The following is an 18,932-nucleotide window of genomic DNA, read 5'->3' on the forward strand; positions in this document are numbered from 1 at the left end:
GCTTGTCAAATCTGCTTTTTAAAGCATTTAGTAGAAGTACGATCATCTGTAGCCCAGAGTATTTTCAACAGACTATTTGCAGACAGTAATTGCAGAATTTTAAAAGTCTTTTCCATTCCCTCAGCTCTTACCCTGGGCTCAGCTCTTTAGTGTTGGCCAGCCAGTATCCTTCCATTGCTCGTTTATTGTATGACTGAATATTTCATTTTCTTAATGAGGATGCCTAGCATTCCTTGTGAGAACTGTACAGTCCTACATGTGAGTTTGCAGGGAGGCTTGCTGGTTAAATTCTCGTTTATTAGGAAAAGCCACATAGAAGTTAGAGGACAGACAAAAGAAAGAGGTGCCTAAAGAGAAGAAAAGCAGGGCCAGAGCAGAGTGTGTCATTCAGAGGAGCCGTGTGAAATCTGACAAGTGTGCATAAACATTGGCCCTGCCCATAATAGGGCTGTGATTCTGCAGTTCATACTGAAGTGAGGTCAGTGAGATGCCTGGCATGACTAATAATGAACCACTCAACAGTACATGCAGCACAACTTTGGAGCCTCAATAGCTGCAAATACTATAGAGTCACTTTGATCTGTAGAAATAAAAATGGTTATTGAATTTTGATTGTTGGGTTGGAGTTTTTTTACTTTTTTATTATTATTTTTGTCTTATTTGAGAGTAGAGAACTTTTTATTTTATGTCTCAGTAGTGCTGAATGGTGTTCAAAAAATTTTATTTTTAAAGAGAATCCCTGCTGAATCATTTGGAAGGAACATAAAGCTACTTATTTTTTCTTGCACTATCTACGAGTCACTGCTGGAATCATAGCAACAAGTGATACAGAGCATATGTAATGCTGTACAGGAGCCCAGTAGCAGAAAGCGAGGTTAAAAAAAAGAAATACCTTCTTTAGGCACCAGTCAGGATCAATCATTTGCTATTCCTAAAGTGTGAGTAGTTTTATTATCTGAAAAGTGGGAGGAGAGTTCAGATAAGTATATACCTTCTAATGAAATTGATAATTTGTGCCTCTTAGAATTTAAGGTTGCAACAAGCTTTCACTTTAGTTTTTGTTAAAAAGGTAGACTGTTTGGCTAAAGCCTGCCATTTTTATGTTGACAGTTAGGGAAATGAATAGGCAAAATCTGAAGAGGATTCATCCAAATGAGTTTCAGTTCCAAGTCATTAAAAATAATTATCTCAGAGTTTTATTTTGCTTAGCTCTAGATCTACTTTTGTTTCAAGTTTCTTAGTCTCTTTCTGGGGCACAAACAGCTTTCTCCAGTTTTCCCATGTAAATGAAAATGTGTTAGAAATTCATACTTCAGTTATATGCAAAATAAAGAGAAAATAATGAAGCCAGATTTGGAAATTGGATGTCATTCAGGGCATTTGGAGTGGCCAGGAAGAGCTTTTCTGGTGCTGACACTGGTGACCCAAGTCGCATGGGGACATGTGTGTGTGTGTATGGGAGGGGGATGGCACTGCGCGCCTGGCTGCAGTGGTGCTGGTTGGTGGAGAAAGAGTACGGAAAGGTGCGTGCTCGCGTGTGCGCACATCTGTGTGCGAGAGCACGTGAGCACATGGGGTGAAGGTTTCTAAGTTTCATTGACCTCCTTTTTTTTAGACTTTTTTAACTTTGTGTCCTTTTAGTGAATTTGCAGATGCAAGCAAGTGTTGAACAGTCAATATATTTCAGGCTATTTGGGTATGCTGCAAACTTTTGCCTGATCTTTTTGGACGGGTGTTTTCCAAAGAGACACTGTGCATCTCTGAGGGCTTTCAGTCCTTGCTCAGCTATCCCAGCATGTGGGGTCTGACCCACCCCTCTGCGTAGTGACTTGTGCCGAATGCACACCATGGGGTACTCTAAAAAAAAAAAAGTCTCATTTTACACGTGTGAGAGTCCTTTGGTTGTAAGGACAAGGGCACTGCATCTCCTGCTTTGCATTTAGAGGCAAAACACTGCATGAGATGGGGGAGAAACAGTGCTTGGAGAGGGAGACCTGAGCTTTGCCACGCTTTAGATATTTATTGGGAGAAAAAGTGGGTGCTTCTCTGCTTCTGTTTATGCAGAGCCTGCCTTGGTGCTCTCTTCAGGGCTTCTGGGAGTCTGGCAAGGTAGAGCAGTGAGGAAAGGAAAAACAAGGGTTTGAAGTGACGTCTGGGTTGAGACTGGCTGCTAATTGCCTGTGGTTTTATTCACTCTCTACTTCCCAGTGTTTTAGGTGTCAAGACTGCCAGGGTCTTAGAAATTAGCTGCCAAAAAGGGTCTGGGGACTTCAGGCTTCTCAAACAAACCAGAAGAAAAGCACACTGAGATTTCTAAGAACAGAGTAGAAATGCATATTTTGTTGAGGTCTTCCATAAAAACTGTGATCACATGAATTTTTCATTTCTAATCAGGAGCTGCATTAGTAGATCAGTCCCATACGCAGTTTGATTCCCCTTCATTGGTTGGTGGGCAGAGCGTGCACCCAGGTAACAACTGGAGCACACCTGCTTTAGGACCACTGGGAATTCAGATTGTGCAGTTATTTTGCTACTAAGGCAGCCATTCATGCTCTTGCTTTAAGCATTGACACTGCAACACCCTTTGAGACAGGGTGGGCCCTCAGCTAAGAAACAGTTTACCTGTGAGGAGCTGCTTTTTTCAGGTAGCTGAGGATGCAGAAAGAAAGAGTGAGCAATGAATTAAATGGTAGAGAGAAACTGTTTTAATGTTTTGATTAGAAAAATGAAAAGTGCATTACTTTCCTCATTATAATACTTTCTGTCATCTGAGAAATAATGATCTAAAAAAAATGGTGAGTCTCTGGCAGTCCCTTCACTGGGCTGTCATTATTCACTCTAATGCATACATATTATTCATAGTCATTAATCTTCTACACCCAGGCTGGGATAAAGCCTGTTCTGCTGTTAGTTGCCATGTTTCAGGTCAAAAGCTCATCCACTGATGTGGCTCAAACATTTCCATTTTGTTATTGCCAGGAGAGTAACAGCCTTTTGGGAACCCTTGTCCTGATCAGTGGTAGAGAAGGAATATTTAGCTAGAAGGTTTGAGGTATTTCCTTTTTCTTTCCTTTTTTGTTTTGCTTTGCAGGTGGGTAGAAAGAGGCAAAGGTTTATCAGGTCCCCTAACAAATCTGCACTTGCTATTTCTTCAGGCTTCACAAAATAATCCTAGATTTGTATTCTTGCCTATCAGACTCAGTATGGCTTCAGGACATGACCTGATCACGTTCTTTCATCAGACATCCCTGCTGCCTTACTTTTAATCACAGCAGAAAAACACTAGTTGTGGATTAGTGACCATTAGATACCTCTCTGCAACAACTGCTGTATGCTGTCCAGTCTCCTCCAAACTTCAGTTTCAGAGAAGACAAGAGCCCTACACTGTCTGAAGCCCTAGTCCAGACCTCACTGAAAATGTGAGTGTAATTTTTTTAAAAAATAATTTAAAAGTGGAGATTGATGTGATTTTAGCACAGAATTATATTCCATGGTGTTATCTGATATTTAGCCATTTGTATATGGTTAAATCTCTGTACTTTATATGCTGATCTATAGTAAAAAAAAAAGTGCCTCTTTTTCTTTTTTGTCAAGAAGTACATTTAAAAGGTACTTCCCCATAATATTTTCCCAGCCTGCAGTCCCCAGCAGAAGCACACCATTGCTGCTTTGCTCTTCCTGAGTGCTTTGCAAAGCTTTCCACATATGAAGAGGTTCTTTGGAGTAGGCAAATTAAATACACAACACATGAGGATCTTCCTGCTCTAAGGTACTTTGATATGAGAAATACTCAGTGATTAGAAGGACTTTGGAATTACTGTCTAAAAATTATTTTTCAAAAGCTGATTCTCAAATCACCTTCAGACACCTCTTTAACCAGGCAGCAGCATCAACAAGCTGTGCAAATGGGATTAGTAAACTCTTCCCTGTAATTGGTGTGTTTTAGGGCATGGTTGCAACTGGGGATGCACTGGCAACAGCTTTCAGGGACTTGTGAAGTTGACAGTGCTGCTCACCTTTTTCATATTCCATTCTGTATTTGAGATTAGATGTGCAGAAGCACAATCCAGAGAGCTGGAGTGGGATTTTGCCACTTTGTTGATGAACTGTATATATTCGCAGCAAAAGACTGAGATTATACATTTTACAGCAGATGTGTAAAAGTACAAAGAAAAGAGTATTATTTTGTAGCCTTTGAGAGAAAGCCATCAAACCCAAGTGCTGTCAGTCATCATTTGTTATCATAATAATTACCATAATTAAAAAATGTATACAACGTGATGAGGGTTACAAATTCAGCTACTTGAAAGGTTAGGAAATGGTAGAAGAGAAGTTTCCCAAGCAACTAATGCAGTGTAGACACAGTCCATTCCTACTTGCTGCCTCGGCTCAGGGCTGGTCATGGCTGTGGTGACTGGAGGGTACAAGGTTTCTTTTGCAGAAGAAGCTCCTGAAATCCAGCCCTAGCTGTGTGCCTGCAGCTCATCCCACACAGGGGAATGGAAATGCTGGGTGTTACTGAGCATAATAATTGTTTTTTGTTTTTTTTTTTTAAGTGCATCTGTATTGCCATTTAGGCTTCTACAACTACCTGAAAGGAGGTTGTAGCAAGGTGGGTGTTGGTCTCTTCTCCCAAGTAACAAGTGATAGGACAAGAGGAAATGTCCTCAAGTTGCAACAGGGGAGGTTAAATTGGATATTAGGAAAAATTTCTTAACTGAGAGGGCTGTCAAGTATTGGAACAGGCTGCCCAGGGATGTGGTTGAGTCACCGTCTCTGGAGGTATTTAAAAGACTTGTAGTTGTGGTGCTTAGGGACATGGTTCAATGGTAAACTTGGCTGTGTTAGGTCTGTGGTTGGACTCGATGGTCTTAAGGGTCTTTTCCAACCTAAATGATTCTATGATTTTTGTGCTTGGTTAGCCATTAACAAGAGAGGCAGAGAGGAGGACCGTGGGATAAGTTCTCAGAGATGAGATCTCCTCCCCTGGAGTACTTAAAGCGCAGACTAAACTGTCAAAAGGAGTGATGAAAGTTGGAAGTTATGAATTAGACTAAAAAAAAAGTGAGAATAATATACACCAAGGAAGAAAAAGACCATCTCTGAGCAAAGATGTCCTAATCATTTTTTTTTATGTTTAATTCATATAACAACATAAGAGGTGATGATCCAAGTCCCTTAGTCTTGTATCCTAAAATCAATACATTGCTTGAATAAAGCAATTGCCTTGGGTTATTACTATTGGAGTAGTTTGGACTGGTGAAATTCATCCTTTTGCTGTTTTAAGGGAATATAAATGGGCCACCCTCTTTCTCTCTTCTGTTTTGGGAAAATAGATAAAACATTGTGCTTCATAAGCAAATCTGCATCCAAGCAAAGTGCAGCAGTTAGGCCCTGAATAGGACGGTTGTAGAGAGGTAAATACCAACGAAGTTGAAGCTGCAAATTCCTCCTTTGGGCAGGTGCTGAGCGTTGTTGTCTTCTTAGAAATCAGCACCCCAGGGCACCGAGCCATTTCAGTGGGGAAGCTCGGGGTGGTCAGCTTCTGCACCGAGGGACGGGAAAGCCATTTGTCCTTCCCAGAAGCTACAGAGCAGACCAAGAAGTGTTGTCTCACCCGCACTTTCACCCATCTCCCTAGGACCTGCTTTCAGAGGTCTAAGAGCATGAAGACCCTGTCCCAGATCTCCTTTCCCACGTAAGACCCAGTAATGCACAATATGACTTTCATTTGTTTCTTTGGTCCTCAGGGTTGGAGCATCCCTCTCTGTGTCCAGAGACGGGGATCATGAAACTCATCAGGGAGCTGAGGCAGCTTGTTTAGGCTTCAGAGCAGTGGTGCTTCTGCACACCTACAGAGTCACCCCAGCTCCCTGCAAGCAGTGGGAACAGGTTCCCAGACAACCACAGCCCAGCCCCAGGAGCAGACAAAATGGTTAAGGGTAACCCAGATACCCACCTAGATCAGAGTATCCTCAGAAATATGCTTCACACTGGAATAATTTGCTGATAATGTCCATGGTCACCTTTGTAATTTTTTTTTTGCATTTTGAATTTTAGTGTTTAAAGCACTGTGTTCCCACTTGAACTTGTCATGCTCCTTTCCAAACATATCTTTGTGGAGCTATATCCATCATGTAGAGTTTTTCATCTGGTATTCACAAGGTTGCTACTGACACATCTTTACAGACTGGTTTTACTAAAGAAATGCAGCTTTTGCAATTAAACTCACTCCAAAAATTTCTTTCCCTCCCGGCCATTTCCAGCTGCAGTTGGGCTCATAGGTAGCCTAGCACTTTTCTCCCATGAGAGTAGCTCTTGCCCCACAGAATGTGTTGGGAGAGTGGGTGGATGTTGCACTGCTGCTCCTGGAGCATCATGTGCCACAGCTTACCAATGGACTGGTGTGTTTGCAGGAGCTACATCCCCTTCTTGTCACCTGTGCCTGCCTTGGTCCAGGCTTCACCATTTCTTGATTACAAGAGCTATGCTCTGGCTTGAATTTCATTCCTATAATTGATGACCTTGTTGGTTGTAGCAGAACTAACTTTATTTGTGTGACTAACTGTGACTCCCATGGCTTGCTGAATATGGATGTCTCGGCGGTCACCCATCACCTGCTGGTAAATGATTGTGTGCATTGAATGACGTATAGGATAGTGCATCACAGGTAGCAGCTATCTGAGGTTCAAAAATGTCACCAGCTACCAAAGTGTAAATTTGCTGTCTTTTTGCTCTATTTTCCTAAACCCCTTTTTCAGAGTGCAGTGTCCTTAAAATTGTGAAATAATAGATGTGCAACTGAGGATTACAAAGACTATCTGGAACATGTTCGTTGGGGATCATTGCAGTTGGCCTTTAATCTCTCTGCTTCTTTAGAATGTCATTTAATACTTTATAGAAATAGCAAGTTGCTCTAATCCAGGGGAGATTGAATATGCTTGTACTTATAGTTGTCTGCTCAAGGAAAATTTTTCTTTCCATCCCTAAAGCAAAAAACAGTCCTGTGGCTGTTGATCTATTAGTGCAGAAAGTGCAGATGTTGTACAGATCTGAATATCTTTCTCTGCAAAAAGACTTCCAAAAATATATTTTTTTTAGATTCCATGAGATTTGCTCTTTACACCTATACTTTGAACACTACAGAGATTGTAGAGTGGTGTGTTTTCTCCTTCTTCTGGTGCCATAAATTGCTGCAGTAACCTCTGGACCTAGTATGAGCTTGGGGCTTTACTAAACTCCCCTCATCTCCTTTACCGACACCAAATCATGTTTTGTCCCATTGCTGTCAAACTCTACAGTTTGTTTCTCCAGTGTGCTGAAGGCTGTCCTGATACTGGGACCACCAGTTATGTAGCATTGCTCTCTGAATGCTCTTTGTGGCAGAAAATGGGTGAGCTCTATCTCTGCAATTGGAGAACAGGTATCTGTCCCTGTGCATATACTGCCTTCTTAGTCTTTTTCTGAGAAAAAATCAAAACAAAACAAAAAACTCAAACATGTATGCCTACAATAGATCACCTGTGCTACAGAAAGTGCCAGGCTGGATGGGCATTGATCAGCAGTAAATGCTCTCATATTATCTTCCTTTGGGAATGTAAACCCCTCATCCCCTTTCTGAGCACTACCTGGTCGATGCTGCCAGTCCTGCCTGCCGGTTTGCGAGGGATGTGTGGCTGTGGTTTCCTCCTCTGGTGCAGGGGCTGGAAGGGAGGTGATGCCACGGCAGAGGGTCAGCAAGTGTGCCTGCCATGTGGGGGTTAAGGGATGGGCACAGCATGGGGAACTCACATGTAACAGCTGCACAAGCAGAGGGGTGACAAGGTGTGGAGGGACGTGTTTGCTCCCAGCACATCAGCATCACAGCAGTGGTATAGCAGGAGAGGGAGAAGCAGCACCGTCTGCAGCATTTTACCTGGCTTCTTTCTGGTTTTCTTCATCTGAAATGGCATGGAAAATATGCAAGAAAGTCTGGTCACAGTGTGTTATATTTTCAGTATATATTGGGACACATGTAAATGTAATTTGGATATGTTATGTCTTAACAAAATAGAACAGACGGAGACTTTTAAAATACATTTTAATGGATTTAAGAAGTATTAAGAAAAGTATTTGGGCAGAAGCACTGCCTAAGAAGGTGATCTACCAGTTAGAGTTTAGTATTTCAGTTGTCTGTTGCAAGATTTAATTTATTATATTAATGACAGTTGTTACATCACTGGGCCATAATTGTTTACCAGTTATTATTACAATGATTATTAGGTTATTATCATATTAGTAAACACGATTACACTGGTTTCAAGTCCTCTTGTAAGCCTCCACTGACCAAATACTAAGTGAAATTGTGAGTTGTGAGCTGAGCCAGCCCAGCTATCTCCCATCTGCCCGAGAGCTGCCGTCTCACCTTCCTGGGCTCCAGACAGTGAGTGCAGCCCTGCTGCTACCCTCCCCACAACACAGTCCCAGACCTGTCACACCAAATTATTTGTAAACACCAAGCCAGCTTATATCATGACAGCATCAGTCCACATGCAAAGGGCACTGGGAAGCCGTGAGAGACAGCCGGTGCCATGTGTTAGTAGTGAGGAGCAAAAGAAAGAGGCTCCTCCAAAGCCCCTATTCATAAGCTTAGCACAATAGAGTAATGCAGCATTAGGGAAATTTAACCTGATGCTGAAAGCTAGTGTGCTTTGCTGCTTTTTTACTCAAGGGATGGCTTTTATCCTGAACTGTAACGCTTATGATATTTCAGACATGGTTTGCTTTGCTAGGTCATGTGAATGATGAATATCGCAGTATTTAGAGGTTTCTAGTAAATGGAACACACAAGGGAATGAATGTAGATATAGATCACTTGCGTCAAACCCAGCTTTATCAGGGCTTGGTGAGATATCTTTTTCAAGGGCCTACAGCAATTGAAAAGCAATTAGAATTTCATTGTATTTTCCAGTTCCATTAACCATCCTGTAGAAACATATGAGAGTCAATGTGGAAAAAGCTGCCACCGTTACTTTCACTGTGCAGCCCTTGTAACACAGAAGCATGGGATGGCAGCAAAGCAAAACTTCAGTTGGATACTTGGAATTTGGAGACACTTCAGGCCTTAAGAAAGAATGAAAAGCCACCCTGTCCTACCATTACAAAAAAAGGGATGTTGCTGTAGAAATGGAATATGCTTCCTTTTCACCAAATGGGCAGGTAACGATACCAGGAAGGAGATTTCAGAAAGCTGCAGTGTGATAGCTAAAGCTACCCCTCCTAAAGAAACAGGTCCTGGTCATCTTCTTTCACTGCTGCATTTGTTAGAAAAGTGTATTCATTAGTGGTTTCAGAGTGACAGAGCTGTGCACAAAGGGTTTTTTCTTTACCAGACTGGGCAAGTGGGGGCAGCTCTGAAGCAGTGAGATGAAGGGGAATCATCCACCCCCCTCAATGTCAGGGTCTGGCAAGTCTAAATCTGCAAAGTTTAGAAGAAGACTGCCTGCAGTGGCCAGTGGAGCTGGATTTGTGCGGAGGGGTGCTTCCGGAGAAGGAGCGCAGAGATCCCCTGCTTTTTTCATCCTCTGCCATAATCTTCCCATGTGGTCCTGCACAGTGTCTGGAAAATGCTTGCAGTGAGGCGTTCCTGAGCAGTGATTAGCGATGCAGTTAACAAATACTGATTTACATCACTTGGGGATAAATCTACCTTCTGACCATCTGTTACAAGTGGATCTGGTTTTCTTCTGATTCACATTCATGACAAGCAGAATTATCTTCATTTAAATCACTGATGTTTCTTGGAGAGTAACTGCTATGGAAGAGTTGGTCCATTGGCAAGATCTGTCAATGACTCACGTACTGTGGGGCAGAGATTATGTCTATCTGGATGTTTTGTTCGTTCTTGAACATGAAGGGCCTCAACAGCTAGCAAGACGTTAGCTCTTATGAAACACCAATGTGCAACTCGGAAGCTGTTAGCCTTGCAGATACCGGTAATATGAAAGCAGGCTGCTTCGCCTACTGCTGTATTTAGAGCAAGTGGATTTGGTCACTCGTGCATTTATTTTTTCTTTTAAAGTACCGTCAGATCTCTCACAGGCAGTAATTTCTAATGAATGCAAGTGAAAATCATGATTATACATTTCAAAGCAATTGGTAGCAAGCCATCGTTGCACATGGAACATTATTTATGCAGCTCATAAGCCCCAGTGATGCTTGTGCATAATTCCTCACACATCACAGTGATAGAAATTGCCTTCAGGGACGGACTTTCCAAGCCAGCCTCTCTGTTTTTAAGTTGCAGACGTCACTTCAATGGCTGACTACTTGATTTTGCAGGTTCAGTTTGATGCACATATGATGCCCACGCTTGCCTGTGTATATGCCAGACTGCACCCAAAGTGACTGGCAGCTCATAGGGACTCTTGGTTCTGTCTTACTATCTGAGTCCTTCTCTACTGCTGCCTTTCACAACTCTATTCCTATCCTACTCAGCACTTGCCTCAGTATGAAAACTTGGGTCATATAATGTGTTTACATGTATGACTGCTCTTAACTCAAACTTTATTTCCATGTCTTGAACAACCTCTAATTCCAGTGCATTGACTCCTGCTCATTGTTCCCCATGTGAGTAGTCTCGCTGTCACTGCTCAGTTTGCAGGACTTTTCTTGGACCTGTTAAAAATGGAATTCACTGGAAGACACAAATTATCTCTTCCTGTCTGTGCTAGGCTCCTAGGGAAAGTGAAAATAATTGTCTCTTCCTGCTGTTAATACTGTAGTTGCTACATCCAATAGTCTTTTGGGAAGTTTAACTTTTAAAACATTGGGCAATTTATTACCCCAATATATTAATTCTCCTTGGTAGCTGAGAGGTATGGAGACAAACTACAGTAAAACTGTGAAGGTAGAAAATGTCCAGTGAGTAACCTCTTTCCTAAGAGACTATGCTAACTAAAGGACCAACAAAATCTTGTTTAACTATTATTGAAAGACATTTTGGTAGATGGCCAATCCTTGTTGGCTTCTTGAGTATAGAAATGTTCCTTCTAGCATTAATTGATATCAGCTTCTGATGCCGATCTCCTGTACCTCAAAGAGAAGTGCTCCTTTATTGCAACATTTTACATTTTAAATCATTTGAGCTTGTAGCGTGTTCCACCTACTTCTTTTTGCAGCGGCACTCTCTGCCCTTAGTCCTACTGAACTATCAGCTATATTGGTTGGTGTTTCATACACACGTGCAGCCTGGTCCCATAGTAGTGACATGAAGATCTTTCCTAGCTCTCATACAGGGCTTAGGGGGTTTTGGCCAGACAGTCCCTTGTAGCCATGCCTGTGTTTCTAGTACTCCACTGACACGTGGGAGGGAGGTTTCTCCCTTTAATCCACTGTTAGCCCCCAGAGGTAAATATCCCATTCTTTTTCTTATGCTGAGGACAGACTCAGCCTAAGGATGAGTCTCAGAATTATGGAAATAGAAAGCAATATCTCAGCCAAACATTGATCAGAAGGTACGCAAACCAAACAGGACAGTGTGAAAATGCTTAAAGCGAGGCCCCCATCTAGGGCAATATATTACAAACTTGTTAGTCTGGATCTGTGAAATCCATTTTTCCAGTGAGGAGTGGAGCTTCAAAGCCAGACTGCTACTTGCCTGTTTCTCAATGTGTCATCCATGTCTCCTACCTAAATTTTAATTCCTTTCCCCTTACTTTCCAAGTATTATCATGTACCAGTACTTCCAAGTATTATAATGTACAACAGGCCAAAGGCTTTATTACTTTCTCTTGCACAGTGTAACCCATGTGTTTTTATCCACTAGCTTCTCAAGTTGGATGTGTCTAAGAGTAACCTTTTGCTTATAGGTAAAAGCAAGAGGTTTTTAGTATTTGACACAAGATTTTGCATTTCTAGCATGCTTGGTAGCTGTTTGCTACAGTCATGCATTGAGGCCTCTACAGAAACTGGTAGATTCTAAGAACTTAACAAATCACAGAATCACAGAATTACCTAGATTGGAAAAGACCTTTAAGATCATCAAGTCCAATCACTAACCTAACACTGACAAGTCCCCCTCTAAACCATGTCCCTCAGCACTACGTCTACATGACTCAAATACCTCCAGGGATGGGGAACCCACCACTGCCCTGGGCAACCCATTCCAATGCCTGAGAACCCTTTCAGTAAAGAAGTTCTTCCTAATATCAAATTTAAACTTCCCTTGGTGCGACTTGAGCCCATTTCATCTTGTCCTATCGCTTGTTACTTGGTTGAATAGACCGACCCCCACCTCTCTACACCCTCCTTTCAGGTAGTTGTAGACAGTGATAAAGTCTCCCCTCAGCCTCCTTTTCTCCAGGCTAAACAACCCCAGTTCTCTCTGCCGCTCTCATAAAACAGTGTGCACAGTAACCAGACAACATCCTCTTGCTCAAGCTACTCTTCTTGAAGTCACACAGAAGAGCAGTGAGTGTGAGGACCAGGGCAATGCCCCATATCTCTTCAGCCATAGTGACCTGTCTTGCGTACTGGGGCATGATGCTGCTGACTAGTGACTGCTTTCAGTTACGTATCTGTTTCCAGAATAACACCACATTTAAACAAAAAAGATGAACTGTTTATCCTGGCTAAGCTTGTGTAACAGGTTTTCATATAATGTTTTTAGTGTTTAAAGTCTTTTTTCATTAAACTGTTTCAGTATCAAAAAAACTCCATTTTTCTTACTCAGCTTCATTAGTTATAGGAAATCACTAGATTAAAGTAGAGAGCAGATTAACAGAAAATAAACTGTAGTATGTCTTGGGCATATGGTGCCACGTATGAATGGGTTTTAACTACTTAACTGTATATAACAAAGAGCAGAAGGAGAGATTTGTCTTAGTGTGCAATAATTATAATTTGCAGTAGCTGCATAGCTTAACAGTCAGAAACCACAAAGCCATGGAAAGCTTTTAGTTGGGATTTGCATGGGATGTGTGCCTCTGACCCCGAGCTCACATCATGTTTTTTGACAGCTCACAGCCAGGCACGAGGCTGGACTTAGCTAATTAACAGGATACCTCTCCCTCCTTTCCTTTCCTCTTCGCTGGGCTCATGTTTTTCAGCGCTGGGTTAACGTCGGTTGCAGAGCCTGGGATTTAGCTTGTCGGACTCAGGAGCTGGCACTGGTTTGGGCACGCTTCTCCATCACACAGGCCAGAGGGGAGGCACACTGTGGGCAAGCCCATGACAGCCCAGGCTTCACCTCAGCTAGAAATCATCCCCCACAGAGCAAATACAAACAGAAGTAGTAAATAAAAGAGGCCACAATGTCAGAGTGGTTGCTGGGGAGTATCAGCCTTCAGGCTCTGGGCAGAGAGAACACAATATGGCTAGCTTTGAATACAAATTACTCCATAATTTCTAGCTTCCCTTTTTTTTTTTTTTACCAATATCTATCATTCCCGTCTGATACTTCAACCTACAAAAGTCACATTTATGCCTTTTCTACATAGACCCAGCTCACACTGGTTTGAACTTCATCCTGAGGCACAAGTCAGTGCAAACACTGGCAACATCTTGACAGTGGTCCACCTTCCGCTTCTCAGGAAAAATGTCCTTTTCCATTTCGGTGCTGAGAGGTTTCTGAAAACCAAGCAGTGGTGGTGACCATTATTTCCATGTCCTAAAAAGCCTGCTTATAAAGGGATATAAAGATTTGCAAAGACAGTCAAATCTAATTTATAAAGTAAATTAATAAATACCTGAAGAATTACCTTGTCTTTATCTGGGCTCCTCAGTAGGTTTGCTAGCACGGATTAACCAATAATGTTATACCACATAGCTTAAACATGTGTGTCCTTCCCTTTTTTGGGGGGGGAGGTTGCTTTCCTCTGAGTTTTCCACAATGTGTTTCACATGCACTGTGAGTAACACTCTTGGACTTCTGCCCTGGATTAATCAAACATAAATCATTGCCCCATGCAAAAAGAAAGTTTTGCCAAAAATTGCAGTGGTCCAGAGGAGAAGAAAATATTTTTTTTTTTCCTTTGTGAACTTTTAACTAATTTTATTCCCTTTTTTTTGTGTGTGGGGGGGGGAAATTTTGCTCATTGAAAAATTCACCAACAAAGCCCTGATCATCTTGGTTTTTTAGTGATAATATAAAAAATTAAACCCCCAGCTGCTCAGGAGAATATTCTTGCTTTCTCCTCGATTAGTTTTATGGTGATGAGCCCTGACAAACTTGCAAGCTTTGTATTTAGCTTATCAATAACTCAGTGTTGCTTCTATTGCAGAGTTCCCTGAAGAGACGAGGCAGCAGAGAAATGCATAAAGAAAAAAAGGCATTTACCCAGGTATGGTTTTCAACAACATGCAATTTTGAGCAAAATCACATGATAAAACTGAAAATTTCTTTTTATGGGTGTTGACAAGGCTATCAGGTACATTAACTAGAGTGCAATTAAACCTACCAGAAATAATGTAGAAGCAATTTAGGACACAAGTGTGATCTCTAAACTGTGCAGCTTCTTGGGCTTGTTGTGCTTGTATCTGCAGATTCAGGCTGCAGGTTTTCTGTAAGAAGAGAAAATCACCTTGCCTCACAAAGTAATTGGATCACAGCTTAGGGACTAACTAAATTTATATGCGGTGCCAAAGATTTTGTGCTAATGAGCATCTTGGCAGGGGATGCGGTTGACGTGCTGTAATGGCACCTTGTGAGCGCTCATGTCACAGCCCCGGGTTTCATCTCTCTCTGGTGTCGGGGGACAACATGTGAACTTGTGCTCCCCCAGGCTGAGATACAGCACAGAGCCTAAGCTACCCACTCAGTCACCAGTTAGCACCAGTTAGACACCGGTTTTATTGAAATCCTGTAGGCTGATCCTTCTCAGGGAAGGAGTCTGCCCAGTTTCCTCTGCTTTTTGTGCTTTTCCCAGCATCCGTACAGTTACTGTTTATAGCCGGAGAGGTGGGGTTAGTGCTTCACCTTGCAGCAAAAGGAGCCAAGAGCAACATCATGCCTTTGCTAGAGAAAGATTACACCTCCCCTGCTGCCCCCTCAGCAGGCCCAGTGTACGCAACCGAGACCCTGTGGGTCTTCTCTGAGTCAATGAAGTCTTAAAATCCATTGATTTGTAATAATAACCATAATAAATCATTGTATCATCTTGCACTTGAGTGGGTAGGGTGGGCAAACCGGGGCTCATGGTGGCCAGGGGCTGCAGCCTGCTTTCCCGGGACAAAGCAGACCAAGCATCCCTGCCAAGCCAATACAAGCATGGCTTCATCAGACCTCAGAATGAGGCACTGGGCTCTCCACCTGGAGTGCCTGCTACAGAGAATTTTTTAAGTTGTGAGTCAGGTCAGAGAGATTGTTTTTGTGCAAGCCTGTAAAATACATGGATTAAATATATATATGTGCCCGCACACATGCAAATCACATATAAAGCTACATGAAGGCACGGTTGTGTCCACCGGCATTTGTAGGTGGCACTGTCCTTCCTTTCCTCATTCCTGGAAATACAGAGTGGTGGAGAGGGAACGGATTCCTTGTGCTTACCTCCTCCACCCAAATCCAGGCATTAACAGCAGCTGAAGTTTGCCTTGGAAAGCCTTAAGAAGGACTTCATAAAATTATCCAACTAACCCTGAGTCAGCTCTGCTCCACTCACAATGTGGGGAAGTGATCTCAGAAACCACTCAAGGAAAAAACCTTTGCACTGTACACACACATCGTAACTCAAGCAAGCAAAGGATTTGGTCTTGAAACAAAAACAGTTGTGACAGCACTGTGCAAGGTGGCCATTCAGGTTTTTTCAGCAATTCTTTAGGGTGGGAGACTGAGAAAAAAATCTTATACATTGACATGGCCCAGCCTATAGGTGCATGTCCTTGCTCTCTCCCAACTCTAGGGTGCTACCCAGAGCTGTCTCCAAACCCAGGTATCCTTTCAGAGGTATGTGCTGGTTGAGACCAGAGTGCACCACAGCAAGTGCCCAACCTGGTCAAATAGCCACTGGGTCCTGTGGCATGGCCCAAAAGGTTTAGTACAGACACAGCCCAGGGGGCTGGTTCAAAACACTGCTTTTTAGGGACAGCTGCCTTAAATACCTAAAATCAGTTCAAATACCCATTACGTGTTTTGTGAAAAGCAACCACAAACTTAGATTCTGTGCATCCACATGCTTACAGCTATGTATAGCATACAGCAAGACCAGTGTTTTTACTTACTGGGAGCTCATAATGAAAATTAGCTGGAAGATTGCACCCACCACAAGGCACATCGAGTAAATAGTACCTGTGAAATTTATTGTCTTAAAGTCCTACAAAAGCAGAATTCATAGTAGCACTAACCCACCTCTAGCAGTATTGAAGAAAAAAAGTTTTTATTCAGCAGAATTGCAAAACGGAGCTTCTTGGAAAATACCAGCCACCAGGCAAAACACAAAGAAAAGTGGTTCTCCAGCGCAAGGTAGGAGTGCTGACACTCAACCATATGCTTGGGTGCTGGTTGTACTGCCCTGTCATCAGACTTGCAACCCCAAAACTGCTTACCCATCTTCTGCCTGGCAGTTCCCTTGAGCCGGTGGTGGTGGTAGAGGAGATGGTGTTGGTCTCTATCTATCTTTGTGTTCTTCTTGCCAGAAAAGAAATATCATATTTGGGAATTTTTGATCAGCTCTTCATTCTCATCATATCATTTACATTGCATAATAAATTTAAGTTAATTTCTTTCCTTTAAGTTTCATTTCTTTATATCTACATTCTACATTTGTCTAAATTAGACTGCAGACTGTAGGGAGGGATCTGAGTTTTTTCTTTCTGCTTTTTTTCCCATTAACATCCCTCTGAAGTGCAGTGCAGAGCTGTAATGCCATTGCATGCAAATAATCATCAGTAATCATTAAATCCCATTTATCCTTAATGATCTCTTAGAGTTCATGACTAGCACTATGACTGACAGAACATTTTTGCACTGTTGTTCCTTATTTTCTTTCTATACAGTCTTCCCTACATAAACCTTTTAGGAAACTGTCCACATACTAGATGTGAAATACAGTTAGGCTGTGCCATCACCCAGCTTTCAGCCCCAGGGATTTGAACCTCTTGTTCTTCCAAAATGATGGAAAGACTGTATTCTCCCTTTTTTTTTTCCCCCCACCTTTTATTTTTTTCATTTGTGATTTAACTAATAATGAACTATTCTTAATCTCAGTGATTTGGCCTCTTCTAAGTTTGCCTTATATATCAAAACTCTACTGACTTGTGTGGGTGTCTCACCCTCTTGCTGTTTCTACTTGGTTTCAACTGATCAAGAAATCACTGATATTTCTGTACACAAAGTTTCAGAGGGACAGATGCATGAAGATTGGAGTCCTACCCTTCTGGCTTGCTTTGATCTGACTGATAAATCTCTCCTGACCATTCTTTTCCTTTGGAAAAGAGCTGTCCAGGGAATGGGATTTTCAGTAGTTGTGTTCCCTGGAAGAGAAGTGGGGAAGATATAGAGCTTTCTCACCTTTCCAGAAGGGATCCGTATTTAGTAGGCAAGATTAACATCTATCAGCTCTGTTGTTTTGTATGAGGCTTGTGTTTAATGAAAAAAATCTTGTTTGTTTCAGCTTTTGCAAAAAACTAAAACTTACAAATGTGACCCTTTTTTTCATAGACAAAACCTAGCGATAAGGTAATGCCGTTATAAGAACTTAATGGTGTTTTTTTCCTGCTATAACAACACCCTAACTCCACAGATGCATTGAGTCGTACAGTGATGCCGAGCAAAAACACTGGGGCCCTGACCCCAAACCCATCAAAGCCTTTCCCTTTTCTTCAAAAGCTTCAAAATGCTGAGTGTGTTGTCCTGACTGGCACTCAGTGTCTTATTTGTATTGCTTGAAGGCGTGCAGTGGGCATCAGGCTGGGGTCCCCTCTGAGCCCCAGGGAGGAGTTGGCCCCTGGTGCTACCAGATGGGGAGGGGGCAGAGGGCAGCCTGGCCCTTCCCCACCCGTGTCGCTCTGGGGCCCTGCAGCCAGGGAGGTGCGAGATGCCAGCTAGTGCCACCAACAGCTTTGGGCAGCCAAAGGTAGACAAGAAGCACTTGGGAAAATGCTGGATTGCAAATGCAGAATAAGGAAAATGTCAGATGTGATTATTTCCAAGCTATTAACAGATAAATAAATAAACTGGAGTGATTGCCCCACCCATGAGCTCTGATGTGCAGCAGTGGTCTGGATGTAACCTTCCTTGTGATCTTTCTGTTTCCCTAAAAGCAAAGCCTACAGCTGCGGGAACAAACTGATTCTCGATGAGAGGAAAAACAGAGGTAATATATTGTGCAGCCCTGACCAAAGATGATGCTTTAATCGTACAGAGCAACCAATACTCAGTGACTCCAGTGGAGGCTGCATGGAGTTTTCCCAGGTTTAAATCTGATACTCAATTTACAGTTTTGAGTTATAAAGAGAAAAGGAATTTACAAATATATGTGTGACTATGAGGTCTGTGTATGGGAGGAGATGATAGCAAAGCAAGCTGATCTTCTAGAGGCTCTGCTTCTAACCAATTATATGCACCTTGATTGTATTCATAGAAAACTCACATTTCTGCTGCCAGAAACATAATGACCAGAGTTTTAGTCAGTCGACTGATCAATGGATTGCAGTTGTGTTTGACTACTGGTTATCACTGAAAACCACATATTGACAGAAACTTTGGATATTGTTTGCCTCTATCATTTTATTAACATTTAAACTTTTTTTACTATTTAGTATTTTAAAGTTCGAACCTAGGCCAAGCAGAATCAGTAAGAAAACTGACTGAGTTCAGTAGTATGTAACCAATTACTTTTGTGGCTGTTTAGGTATTAATGTCTGAAATTAAGACATAATTAGTATATATCTAAATAGAATGGGCCGAAATTAATCTAAGTAATATAAAAGACACCATTACCAATGTGCAAGAA

The 18,932-nt window shown here is 42.1% G+C and overlaps 1 protein-coding gene across 1 annotated transcript in view; it reads left to right on the forward strand.

Annotated features, from left to right (window-relative positions):
* Positions 1 to 18,932, forward strand: part of LOC104531774 (microtubule cross-linking factor 1) — a gene marked incomplete at its 3' end in the record, with an annotated part of 64,761 nt that overhangs the window by 29,620 nt on the left and 16,209 nt on the right. The window contains exons 3-4 of the mRNA XM_029087167.1: positions 14,262 to 14,321; positions 16,364 to 16,441. Of these exons, the coding sequence (XP_028943000.1) occupies positions 14,262 to 14,321; positions 16,364 to 16,441 (138 nt within the window). The remainder of the gene's footprint in view (positions 1 to 14,261; positions 14,322 to 16,363; positions 16,442 to 18,932) is intronic.

Source organism: Antrostomus carolinensis, unplaced genomic scaffold (genome assembly GCF_000700745.2).
Source record: "Antrostomus carolinensis isolate BGI_N321 unplaced genomic scaffold, ASM70074v2 scaffold8951, whole genome shotgun sequence".
NCBI lineage: Eukaryota > Metazoa > Chordata > Aves > Caprimulgiformes > Caprimulgidae > Antrostomus > Antrostomus carolinensis.